The 11301-nt window shown below is 49.3% G+C and overlaps 1 protein-coding gene across 1 annotated transcript; it reads right to left on the bottom strand.

Annotated features, from left to right (window-relative positions):
- Positions 1-357: 357 nt before the first annotated feature.
- On the bottom strand, positions 358-6905 carry S100B (S100 calcium binding protein B). Its single transcript, XM_035029980.1, has 3 exons — positions 6805-6905; positions 3738-3876; positions 358-1349 (listed from the first exon to the last, which is right to left on the bottom strand). The coding sequence occupies exons 2-3, from the start codon at positions 3873-3875 to the stop codon at positions 1209-1211; spliced, it is 279 nt and encodes a 92-aa protein (XP_034885871.1). The 5' UTR covers position 3876; positions 6805-6905; the 3' UTR covers positions 358-1208.
- Positions 6906-11301: the final 4396 nt, after the last annotated feature.

The following is an 11301-nucleotide window of genomic DNA, read 5'->3' as shown; positions in this document are numbered from 1 at the left end:
CCCTGCCCCATCCATGCTTGTCCCTTCACACCCCACCCCTGCTCACCCCACCCCCATCCAAGAGTCCCTTGCCTTGTGCACCTGCCCTGGCTTTGGGGAAGGCCACACGTGCGTCGTGATGAAGCCAGGCCGTCACTTTACTCCTCCTTCCAGTTTGGCAGGTGTTTCACTTCTGTCTCATGTTTAATGGCTACGGAGACTTGTTATAGTACTCTTTTTATTTAATGCAAATATAAGCAATCAATTGGCTTATGAATTTCCAAATCTGTGCACTTAAAAAAAGCAGCAGAAAAAGGGGGTAGATAAGGTTAATTTGAATTTTCTGGGAAGTAACTGTTAATATTTATAAGTTGATTATTTGAATTATTTGAAATTTGATTTATTTGAATTCGTGGATACCAAAGCACATAGTTCAGCTTTCCACGTACGCTGACTTCACCAACAGCCGTGGGCAGGCCCCGTCTCAACACAAACGCATGAGGGCCAGGGCATTTCCCAGACGGCAGAGGAGGCCACGGGCATGGGGCTGTGCCCCCTCCCCCTCCAGGCCACACAGCCAGCAAGGTGAGACCCGAGCAGAAGAGTCCCACAGAATGCGGAATTTTGATCCTCAGTCCTGGTTAGAATTAACATGTCAGTCCTTGATGGTTGGTGAGTCACATTCTTCCTGCAGCACTGTGAGCAAGGGCTGTCTGCCCAGCACCCACAGCTCACCACGGGGAAAGGGACCGGAGCGTGACCGCGCTCTCTGGGTAGCCGGCGGCATGTCAGACCACCTCACGACCCTAGGTTTCATTTGCACGGATGATAAACCAATTTAAGGAAGGGCAGCCTTTCAAAGGACGGTGCGCAAAGCTTTGTATTTTTGACTTAAGGAACCACAGATGTTCGGAGCCATTTTTGGTGTCAGTTTGGTCGTTCTGGGTGAGGATTCTCCACAGCCATGACTGCGGGTTGAGCACACGCTCTCCTTAACGGTTATCACAAGAGTCCCGCGGACCCGTCAGCTAACAGAGCAGAAAGAATGATGGGGCCGTTGAAATCAGCCCTGGGAAAGAGGTCGTCGATTTTTCATTGACAAAGCAAATCAAGCTTCCTAATTAGCTACAACACAGCTGGAAAGCTCAGCTCCTACTAGCCTGCAAGCCCTCACTCTCTGCCTGTGTGACCCTCAACAGCCACTGACCACAGTAGCTGCTTTCGCTGTCTCACTCGTGTTCAAAGAACTCATGGCAGGCGGTGGTAACCATGGCAACGAAGGCCATAAATTCCTGGAAGTCACATTCGCCGTCTCCGTCACTGTCCAGAGTTTCCATGACTTTATCCACGACCTCCTGCTCTTTGATTTCCTAAGAGAGAGAAGAGAAATTGCCTAGCTTGTTTTTAAATGGAATGTAGGGCCATCAAAACATGATTAATAGTTGGCTGGCTTTCATAATTTGTATCAGAAGCAACTTAAGATATAAAATGCAAAATACCAGAAAGGTTTTTCGTGTGGCCGGGAGACTCTTGGCTGGGCAGAAGTCTCTGGGGGTCCGCGCTGTCTCTTCCACCTGTAGGTCCCGTGGGACCAGAGCTACTTGAAAAAGACTGAATGGAACAACCAGGATCTAAAAAACTGCAGCTTGCTATCACTGTACTTACAACAAAAAGCACCCGGGAAGGGGGAATGCAGTCTAGATAAGCCTGAGCATGGTATAAGCAAACATCCTGGAAGAAAACATGAACTTTTGGATCCCCCCAAGTGTTTCACTGCTTCTGGGAGTGGAAGTCCTTAGAGTGAAGGCTTTCAGTGGGTTTCCATGTTTTGAAAGTTGTTTTTTTCCTGGAATGACTCTTGGCAACAGGTCCTAAATTTGTTCAGTCCTTGTGTTCTCTTTGCCCCTTCAGTTGCTTTCTGGGTGTCATGGGACTTTCCTGCCGGTTCTGCTGCCCCTCACTGCCGCCGAGCAAACGGGGTTACAAGGCCCCCAGGGGCAGACACAGGGCAGGGCTGCAGGTGCGGTGGGAAGAAAGCACCAAACACCCAAGGACAGCGTAAGAGCAGACTGCTCAGAATCGCCAGTCCCCGGAGCAGGAGAGCTCGGCCCCAAGCAGCCAGGGGTAATGTCCACGAGCCCCCTTGAATGTGGAATATATGCAGGACTGATTCCAGTGGGGGTTGGGCGGGGCCTGGAAGCATCTGCCAAAGAGGGACGGGAAGTACCGTGTTTCGATTACATTATGGATTTGCCTCCAAACCGAAATTACAATAAAACCAGGCCAGCAAATGTTGACGATATCTTGATACACTTACCATGAATTATTTGTTCCCACATGCTAAGCTTTTCCTGTTTTAAAATCAATAATTAATAACTAATTATTATTTTACACAATTTATATTATTTTATAATAATTTTATAATTATTAATTATTGATAACTGCTTGTTGAGCTTGCACTGTAGGTTCAAACACTGTCTCATTTCACCCTTAGAACAAGCCTCATCTACAGACGAAACTGGGGGTTTTGGTTGTTAGGTTAGAAGGTGGGATTGGTGGGAAACTGAGTGGGCAGGTGTGGACAGTGGCAGCACTTGAACTTGAATGCCTGAGAAAATCCCAGAATCAGCCCGAGAACCCCATCCCCCCAAGCCTGCAGGCACGTCCTCGGATTTGGTGGTGCCCCTCACAGCGATGGTGTGTTTGGGTCGGGGTGCAGACAGGAGAATCCCAGCCAGTCCTGCAGATGGCGGGCCCTGCCTTGCTGCTGGAACCTGGGGAGCCGCAGTGAGCTCAGCGGGCTCAGGAGGGCGGCTCCTCATCACCGGGCGGCGGGGCCACACGCCTGGTGCTCTGGCGCTGTCCCCGGAATTAGCACTTGGTCAGACCTCGGCGCCCTGGTTGGTCGTCTGGCCATTTCCTGTGTGTGACCTGGGTTCTGGTACTAAGGGAGGGCCAGGGCCGGGTGGATGCGGTTCATCGCCTCAAGGGCACGGGACTGGTGTGCAGTGGAGATGGTGGCCGGCCTGGGGCGGTGGAGACGGGCAGGGAAGTGAGTCGTGGACATACTCCCCCGCAGGCTTATCAGGACCCCTCATGCCGCCTCCTACATTAGGGGCTCTTGCTCCATGGGTGCCCCCTTAGAACCCCCAGGCCTCCCCTCTCGTGCCCTCAGCACGTAGGCTGCGTCCGGGGTTGATGTGCCAGGCTGGGTGCCCCAGAAGCAGGGCCATGTCCTCGGGCCTGTGTCTCTCCCGATAGTGAACACAGTGCGTCCTCAGTAAACTTAACTTGCTGAGTGAATGGCATCTTTAGTCACCTGGTGGATGCTGATCATGCAGCTAAAGTGAAAACAGTCCTTCTCCCAAAACCAAGACCCTATGTTTAACATCTTTCTCGTGTGTTCATTGTGGCCCATGACAAGTCATGAGTATATTTTCCATCCCATTCCGCCATCATTACTGCTGTAAATCCTTAGATTTTTCAGAGAAAAGTCAGCATTATTTGGAACCTGTTCTTTTGCCTTTGAGACAGCAGTTTTTCCTTGCTGTTCCAACTATACACAAAACAGATGAAAATGAGAACAGTGGGGTCATCTGAGCTAGCCTCTCAAGTGAGGGTTCAGTTGCATAAGCTCGTTTTTAGAAGCAGCCTACACTGGAATCACTTCAGCGCAGCTCAGAAGAGAAAATGGACAGGTGGTTTTAAAAGTGGACAGGAGAATGGATAAACTGTCGATTTTAAAAATCAAGACTCACCTCTAAAAAATGGGAGAGCTCATTGTTGATGAGCTCCTTGAGTTCGGATTTCTTCAGCTTGTGCTTATCACCCTCCCTTCCGGAATACTGATGGAAAACATCAATGAGGGCCACCATGGCCTTCTCCAGCTCAGACATCCTAGGGGTCCACAAAGGAAAGATGCCCTCTCATGCTTTTTGCCTTGTTTGTACACAGAAGAGTTAACATGTTAGCTATACAGACCTCCAACCCGAGGAGCGGGCTAGACCGGCCTTGGCTCATCCCCCCTTCAGGCAGAGGGCCTCTGTCCCAATTCTCCTAACAGCCTCTTAGATCCACTCCTGCCCGCCCCTCCCTTCTCGTCCCTGTGGCCACATCCTTAAGTTCCCACGCCCCCTGGCTTCTGTGTGGTTTGGCCAATGGGGAACTTCAGCGGATAGACAGGGGCAGCGCAGGGAGGGGCTCTGGGGGTCCATTCCTGCTTCCCCCCCAGGAGGCCAGCCTCTGCCCTTACCAGGCTCCAAGATGAAGGGACAGAGTGCAGGGGAGAAAGGACTGACTGCGAGCTGTTAGAATTAACTAGAAAGAAGTAAGGTGACCAGGAACAAAACGAGGCTACAAAAATCAATAGTGTCCCTGTATTCTACCAATAAACAATTAGAAAACAGTAGAAAGATCCTTTTCATAAATCCATAAAGCAACACACACATACTACTTAAGCATAAGTTTAGCAAGAAAAGTGCAGGTCCTGGGGCGCCTGGGTGATGCAGCTGGTTAGGTGTCCGACTCTTGGTTTCGGCTCAGGTCCTGATCTCAGGGTGGTGAGATGGAGCCTCGGGCTGAGCCCTGCGACCTGGGAATATGCCTGGGGTTCTCTCTCTCCCTCTGCCTCTCCCCTCACTTGCTCATGTGCATATATGCTCACTCCCTCTCTCTCTCAAATAAATAAATGAATAAAATCATTAAAAAAAATAATAAAAGTGCAGGTCCTTCCAAAAGACTCTAAGGACCGTAAAATGCAGGAACTCGCTTTCCTTTGAAATAATATATAAATTTAACTCATTTTAAATACAAGTCTGTAAGGCAATCTTTTTTTTTTTTTTAAGATTTTATTTATTTATTTGAGAGAGAGAGTGAGAGAGAGAGAGAGCACAAGAGGGGGGAGCGGGAGAGGGAGAAGCAGGCTCCCCGCCGAGCAGGGAGCCCGATGCAGGACTCGATCCCGGGACTCCAGGATCATGACCTGAGCCGAAGGCAGTCGCCTAACCAACTGAGCCACCCAGGCGCCCTGTAAGGCAATCTTTTTTGACGGGTGTGAGCAACATGAGCAAAAACAGCTGTAAAACTGAACTGGAAAAAAATATGGCAGAAATGCCGCAGATACTCTTGAAAAAGAAGATGAGTGAGAGATCAAGGAAGACCTACCAGAAACAAAAATGTATTACAGGCCATAGGGTTGGGCTGGTTCTGAGGAAGAAGAGGCAGAGCGCCGCCAGGCACGTCGCATTCCCGGGGGGCCCCCAACAGCCTCCGGCGCGGGGAGGGGGCCTGTTCACCGGTGCGCCCTGCGCGGGCCTGGAGCTGGGGTCTCTACGGGCACCAAAGTACACAACTTCCTACTTCCCTCACCACCTGAACCTCAGACCGCGGCCTGAAAACAGGAAATATGTTGGATCCTGGGACTTGGGTACATTTTACAAAGGACGGCTTGTCAACTGTTTCACAAAACTGAGACATTCAGCCCGAGACGTCTACCGACCTTTGGCCTGGAGTCTTTGCCCTGTCACAGCTGAAAATGGTTACAAGAACTACATCTAATTGTTGAAAAGTCGGTCCCATGTTGGGTACGTCACTTATATCTGAACAATAAGTTGGAAGAAATATTTAACATTTTATTTACTTCTGATTTCTCAAAGGAGAAAGCATTGAGGATTTTTGCTAAAGTCACCCTATTAATAATCAATATCCTTTGTTTTGCTCTTAAATCCCTAAAAATCAGATTTATCACACGTGGATGGGACAAATCACATAGACTAACATCTTTAACCTTTCATTTGTTCTTACCCTTTGCACCCAGGTTTTCAATGATTGATTTTGTTTTTTGGAAACAAAACAAAGAACCCAAGAAACATTTGTATCATTCTGATGTTTCTCAAAGCCTGTGATCATTTGGGGGAAGGAGAGACTAAATTATTTTTTCATAAGGTATGACTAGTGGGATTTTTTTTAAAAGGAAAGGCATAAAACATCTATTCCATGTTTGAAAACTCCATATAATGTGATTTTCTTAACCACACTAAAATTAATTAAAATTTTTTTCCTTTTAAATTCTTCCCTGCTTTAAAGCTTATCTTTTAAGAGAAGTGGCAATCAAATATCCGTATTTCCTTTCCACTTAGTTTGGTGAATGTTACTCCTGCATTAATCTCTTTATGTGGAAAGCGAGAGAGCTTCTGGGCTTTAACTCCCTGTGGAAGGGCACATCACACATGATGTGGGAAGGGGCCCTACCTCCCTGAGAAACCCCAATACTGAAGAAAGTTAAACCCACCAAACCCCCAATTTCTTTGACCCCGTTTGTAATTTACTTGTAAAGACCTCCCAATTGTCATGTAATTTCTGGGTGGTGTCCAGGCGGACCCTGACATGCCCCGTTGAGGGAAAAGAGAGAAGCGGTTGCACACCCAGGGCCAGGACAGAAGCAACAAGAAGAGAAAACATTTATTTTTGAGGTAGGGCTGGCCCAGCTCTGGTTGCCAGTCATTCTCCGCCAGGAGGGAAGTGAAAACCTTGCCCTTCAAAGACTTAGGGAAGAAGCGACATTTGTTAGCCCTGCTGAGGAAATGCAGCAGTCACCTCTGAGCCACGGGGCCTGAGGTTTCTCCGGTTTAAAACTCAGGCAGAAAGAGCCTCTAGCTGTCTCGAGGTGAGCAGTCACGTCCACAAAGCAGTAACAGGATTCACACTTGTCAGATGCTGCTAGTTATCCTAAAGGGGCTTTCGAAGCTACTACCTTGTTCCCAGCCCCACCCTCTGGGTTCCCTGCCCCCAGAAAGAAAAGAGCAGGTTCCCCCCGAGTGTCCTCACGTCAGTGGCTCCTGCGAGCTGCTCCCGTCCCTCCTGGCGGCCGCGTCCAGAGTGGCCTGAGCGGCTGTGGGGCGGTGTCTTATCCCTTCCCGGCGGTGGGGCCCGCTGCGGGCCCAGGCAGCCAATGGGGGCCTAGGGGGGGCGGGGGGGCGGGGGGCAGCGGGCTGCCAGGCCTGCACACAGGGCCGCATTGAGCCGGTGGCCACCCGGGGACTTGCCGAGGAGCCAGGACTGCACTCCGGCCAAGGAAGAGAAAGTCCTGGGGGGCAGGAAGTAGGGAGTCAGCTTTTTGTGCTGTTTTTTAATTATACATGAATATTGATGTTGCTCTAAAGGCAAGGTTGGGGGTGGGGAGAGGAGAGAGACTGAGTCATTGATTCAAACAAAGCAAATGCTCAGCCAAGACTGCAGAGCTTCCAAGTACAGGCTGAACACGAGGACTAGGGCCCCGCGGGCTGCTTTCCAGCGGAGAGGGCCCTGCACGGCCCCTGCACGGTCTCCTGCCCACCCCCCACCCCGAGCCAAGCCCTGCTTCTGCAAAGTGGATGCCGAATGCTTTCAGGGGAAAATCCTCATTCGTGTGGTGGAGGGCACTTGCCGGGTGCACCCCAAGGCCTCCCGCCCCACCCGGGGTGAGGTCACAGACTGTTGGAGCTGGACAGTGCCCTGGACGTGTGCTGCCCAGCCTCGGAGGGTGTCGGCGGAACGCCCCTCTCTGGGGCCCCACAACCAGCTACGGGAGAGCCGGGTCCAGACTCCCCCTCCCCCGTCTTAAGCAACACCTTTCCTGAGCTGTTTCCAAATGGAAACCCAAAAGGCAGGCGTTCCTTTAGCCAAATTATACAAAAAGCCATGGCCTCAAACTCATCCAAGGACGTCTGGACCAGACGCGGGGCCCTTCTGCTGACGTGGCTTCACAGTGGCCACGGAAGGATCCGGACACAAGACATCTGTGGACACAGCTGTTTTGTCATGATCTGTTTTACCAGGAAATTCTTGACTCTTCAACACGCGGCAGTATGTCCTGGAAACAGCACTGGGCTGTGAGCCTTGGGACTTGAGCTGTGCCATCCTGGACCCCCAGCCTGGGCCCACCCCTCCATGAGGTGGGACCTGAGTGTGTGGGGTGGGCCTGCGTCCTCAGCTGCCCCACAGGCTGATGGCTGCTGAAGGGTCACACGCTGTGTGCACTCCGTAGGGCAGGACTTGCCCGAGTCCAGGGAAGGGGCGCCTGGCCCCGTGTGGCATGTGCTGGGCACTAGGGGCGGGTTCACCCTGTGGTCACCCTTCCGTGTACAAAACACAGCTTCAGCTCCTGCAGCAGAAAAGCAGTTTGGAATCTATTCATCCAACGCCTGGACGCCTGAGCGTGGGGCCTGCCCCCTGGATACCCACAGCACAGCCTGTGGGACAGCCACATATGGTGGATGCGCCCACCCTGTGGCGGGCTCTGTGCGAGCAGAGAGTGAGGAGAGGGATGCTGGGGCTCACCGGCAGAGAGAGGAACCAGCATCCGGACGAGAGGGGCTTTCAAGTGCTGCAGGGCCCCCAGGGCAGCATCCTCTCCTGCAGGCGCTCACAGACTGAGACTTCAGCAGAACACGGGAGCATGACCTCCCCTGCTGGGTGTCAACACTACCTCTTGACAGAGGAGCGACTGAGGGCAAATTACAACCATCCCGGGAGAGGGATGTTCATAGCCCTCATCCGCAAGGTGGTCTGGGGCCCAAAGCTCCTCCTTGGCCTTTGCACTTCCAGCTGACCCTGGCTTCCTCTCCAGACTCCCAAGTTCGGGGTCTCATCTCATTACACTGGACCCTTGGTCTAGTCACGCATGACCTGCATACCCACTCCCGACCTACAGCTCTATTCCACAGGAGCGGCCTGTCCTAACGCAGCAAGAACTACGTACTTGAGTAGAACACATAGACTGTGAATGACACAGAGGGACGTCCCAGTACTCAGAAGGCCTTGGTCCATGGAGATCTTTGGCAGTGGATGGACAGCCTACTCAAGCCGTCCTTAACCCAGAAGACAGAAAAAACTCCAGGTTTGGGAACCAAAATCTAACTTGAATCACCACCGTGGAGAACCACGGCCTCTCTCTCCCAAGTTCCCAGACCTAAGTCGGGTCGAACCCCAAGTCTCTTGAGGGAGGGCGAGGCCTTTCAGATGGGGCCCTGTATTGCCACCGGTACACATCAGGAACCGTCCTTCACGCCGTCCCCAAGGGACCTGCAGCTACTTGCTAATGTGACCACATAGTGGAAACATTAAGATCTAAAAGGAAAGGCTTAGAGATCTCCAGGGATTATTAGATATGGACTCTGAGTGGACGCTAATTCCTGGGGCCACAAAATGGCACCATGGCCCCCCACTCCCTGTAGGAATTTGTGGTGTTCGGGTGACAGAGTCTTAAGCTGACCAGCTCACAGTGAGCCCAGGTGGTGCAGAGAGTCTCCCTGTAGTTACGGTTCTTGTCCTTTCTTCTATTAATGTAGTGTATCACATTGATTGATTTGCAGATGTTGAACCAACCTTACAGCCCAGGGATAAATCCCACTTGGTCGTGGTGAATAATCCTTTTAATATACTGTTAGACCCTATTGGCTAGTATTTTGGTGAGGATTTTTGCATCCATGTTCATCAGGTATATTGGTCTGTCATTCTCCTTGTTGGTGGGGTCTTTGTCTGGTTTTGGGATCAAGGTAATGCTGGCCTCATAGAAAGAGTTTGGAAGTTTTCTTTCCATTTCTGTTTTTTGAAACAGCTTCAGAAGAATAGGTATTAATTCTTTAAATGTTGGTAGAATTCCCTGGGAAGCCATCTGGCACTGGGCTCTTGTTTGTTGGGAGATTTTTTATTACTTCTTCAATTTCTTTGCTGGTTATGGGTCTGTTCAGGTTTTCTATTTCTTCCTGGTTCAGTTTTGGTAGTTGATACATCTCTAGGAATGCATCCATTTCTTCCACATTGCCTTATTTTTTGAGATATAGTTGCTCATAATATGTTCTTATAATTGTATGTATTTATTCAGTGTTGGTTGTGATCTCTTCTCTTTCATTCATGATTTTATTTATTTGGGTCCTTTCTCTTTTCTTTTTGATAAGTCTGGCCAAGGGCTTATTAATCTTATTAATTCTTTCAAAGAACCAGCTCCTAGTTTCGTTGATCTGTTCTACTGTTCTTTTGGTTTCTCTTTCATTGATTTCTGCTCAAATCTTTATTAATTCTCTTCTCCTGCTGGGTTTAGGCTTTATTTGCTGTTCTTTCTCCAACTCCTTTAGGTGTAAAGTTAGGTTGTGTATTTGAGACTTTTCTTGTTTCTTGAGAAGGGCTTGTATTGCTATATACTTTCCTCTTAGGACTGCCTTTGCCGCATCCCAAAGGTTTTGAACAGTTTGTTTTCATTTTCATTTGTTTCCATGAATTTTTTCAATTCTTCTTTAATTTCCTGGTTGAGCCATTCATTCTTTAGTAGGATGTTCTTTAACCTCCATGTATTTGAGTTCTTTCCAAATTTCCTCTTGTGATTGAGTTCAAGTTTCAAAGCATTGTGATCTGAAAATATGCAAGGAATAATCCCAATCTTTTGGTACCCTTTGAGACCTGATTTGTGACCCAGTATGTGATCTATTCTGGAGAATGTTCCATGTGCACTCTGTTGCTTAAGGATGCATGCTCTGAATATATCTGTGAAGTCTATCTGGTCCAGCGTGTCATTCAAAACCCTTGTTTCCTTGTTGATCTTCTGCTTAGATGATCTGTCCATTGCTGTGAGTGGGGTGTTAAAGTCTCCTACAGTTATTGTATTATTATCAATGTGTTTCTTTGATTTTGTTATTCATTGGCTTATATAATTGGCTGCTCCCATGTTAGGGGCATAGATATTTAAAATCGTTAGATCTTCTTGTTGGGTAGATCCTTTAAGTATGATATAGTGTCCTTCCTCATCTCGTAGTATAGTCTTTTGTTTAAAATCTAATTTGTCTGATATAAGGATTGCCACCCCAGCTTTCTTTTGATGTCCATTAGCATGGAAAATGGTTCCTCCCCCACTTTCACTCTGGAGGTGTCTTTGGATCTAAAATGAGTCACTTGTGGACAGCATATCAATAGGTCTTGCTTTTCAAAACCAGTTGTTAAGGCCCACCAGAAACAGTTTGCTTTCACCTGGCAGGGCCAAAAGGCACACCCTCAGTGTTGTCCCAGGGATACATTGGCTCTCTTGCTCGATGCCAGAATATTGTCAGTGGAGACCTCGATCATCTTGGCAGCCCACAGAGTAGCACACTGGTCCACTCTACTGACAGTAGTGTGCCAATGGGGTCTTATGCCTGTGTAAGACATCTGCCAACTGGACACTGGGAGATAAGCCCACAAAACTTTAGGGGCCACCACCTCAGTGAAATTCCAGGGGTGATGTCAGTGGTCTGGAATATGTTGAAATATCCCCTGGCACCACCTGCCAGGAAGAGAGGCATAGCATTTGGTTGG

The sequence above is a fragment of the Mirounga leonina genome, unplaced genomic scaffold (assembly GCF_011800145.1).
Source record: "Mirounga leonina isolate KUSES-001 unplaced genomic scaffold, KU_Mleo_1.0 Mir_353, whole genome shotgun sequence".
In the NCBI taxonomy this organism is placed as follows: Eukaryota; Metazoa; Chordata; class Mammalia; order Carnivora; family Phocidae; genus Mirounga; species Mirounga leonina.
Note: the sequence above shows the minus strand (reverse complement) of the source record. Positions and strands in the feature narration are given on the sequence as shown.

Coding starts and splice junctions, on each gene's coding strand:
- S100B (XM_035029980.1), bottom strand. CDS start 3,875: ATGTCTGAGCTGGAGAAGGCCATGGTGGCCCTCATTGATGTTTTCCAT. Junction 1,350..3,737: donor AGCTCTCCCATTTTTTAGAG/GTGAGTCTTGAT, acceptor TCTCTCTCTTAG/GAAATCAAAGAGCAGGAGGT.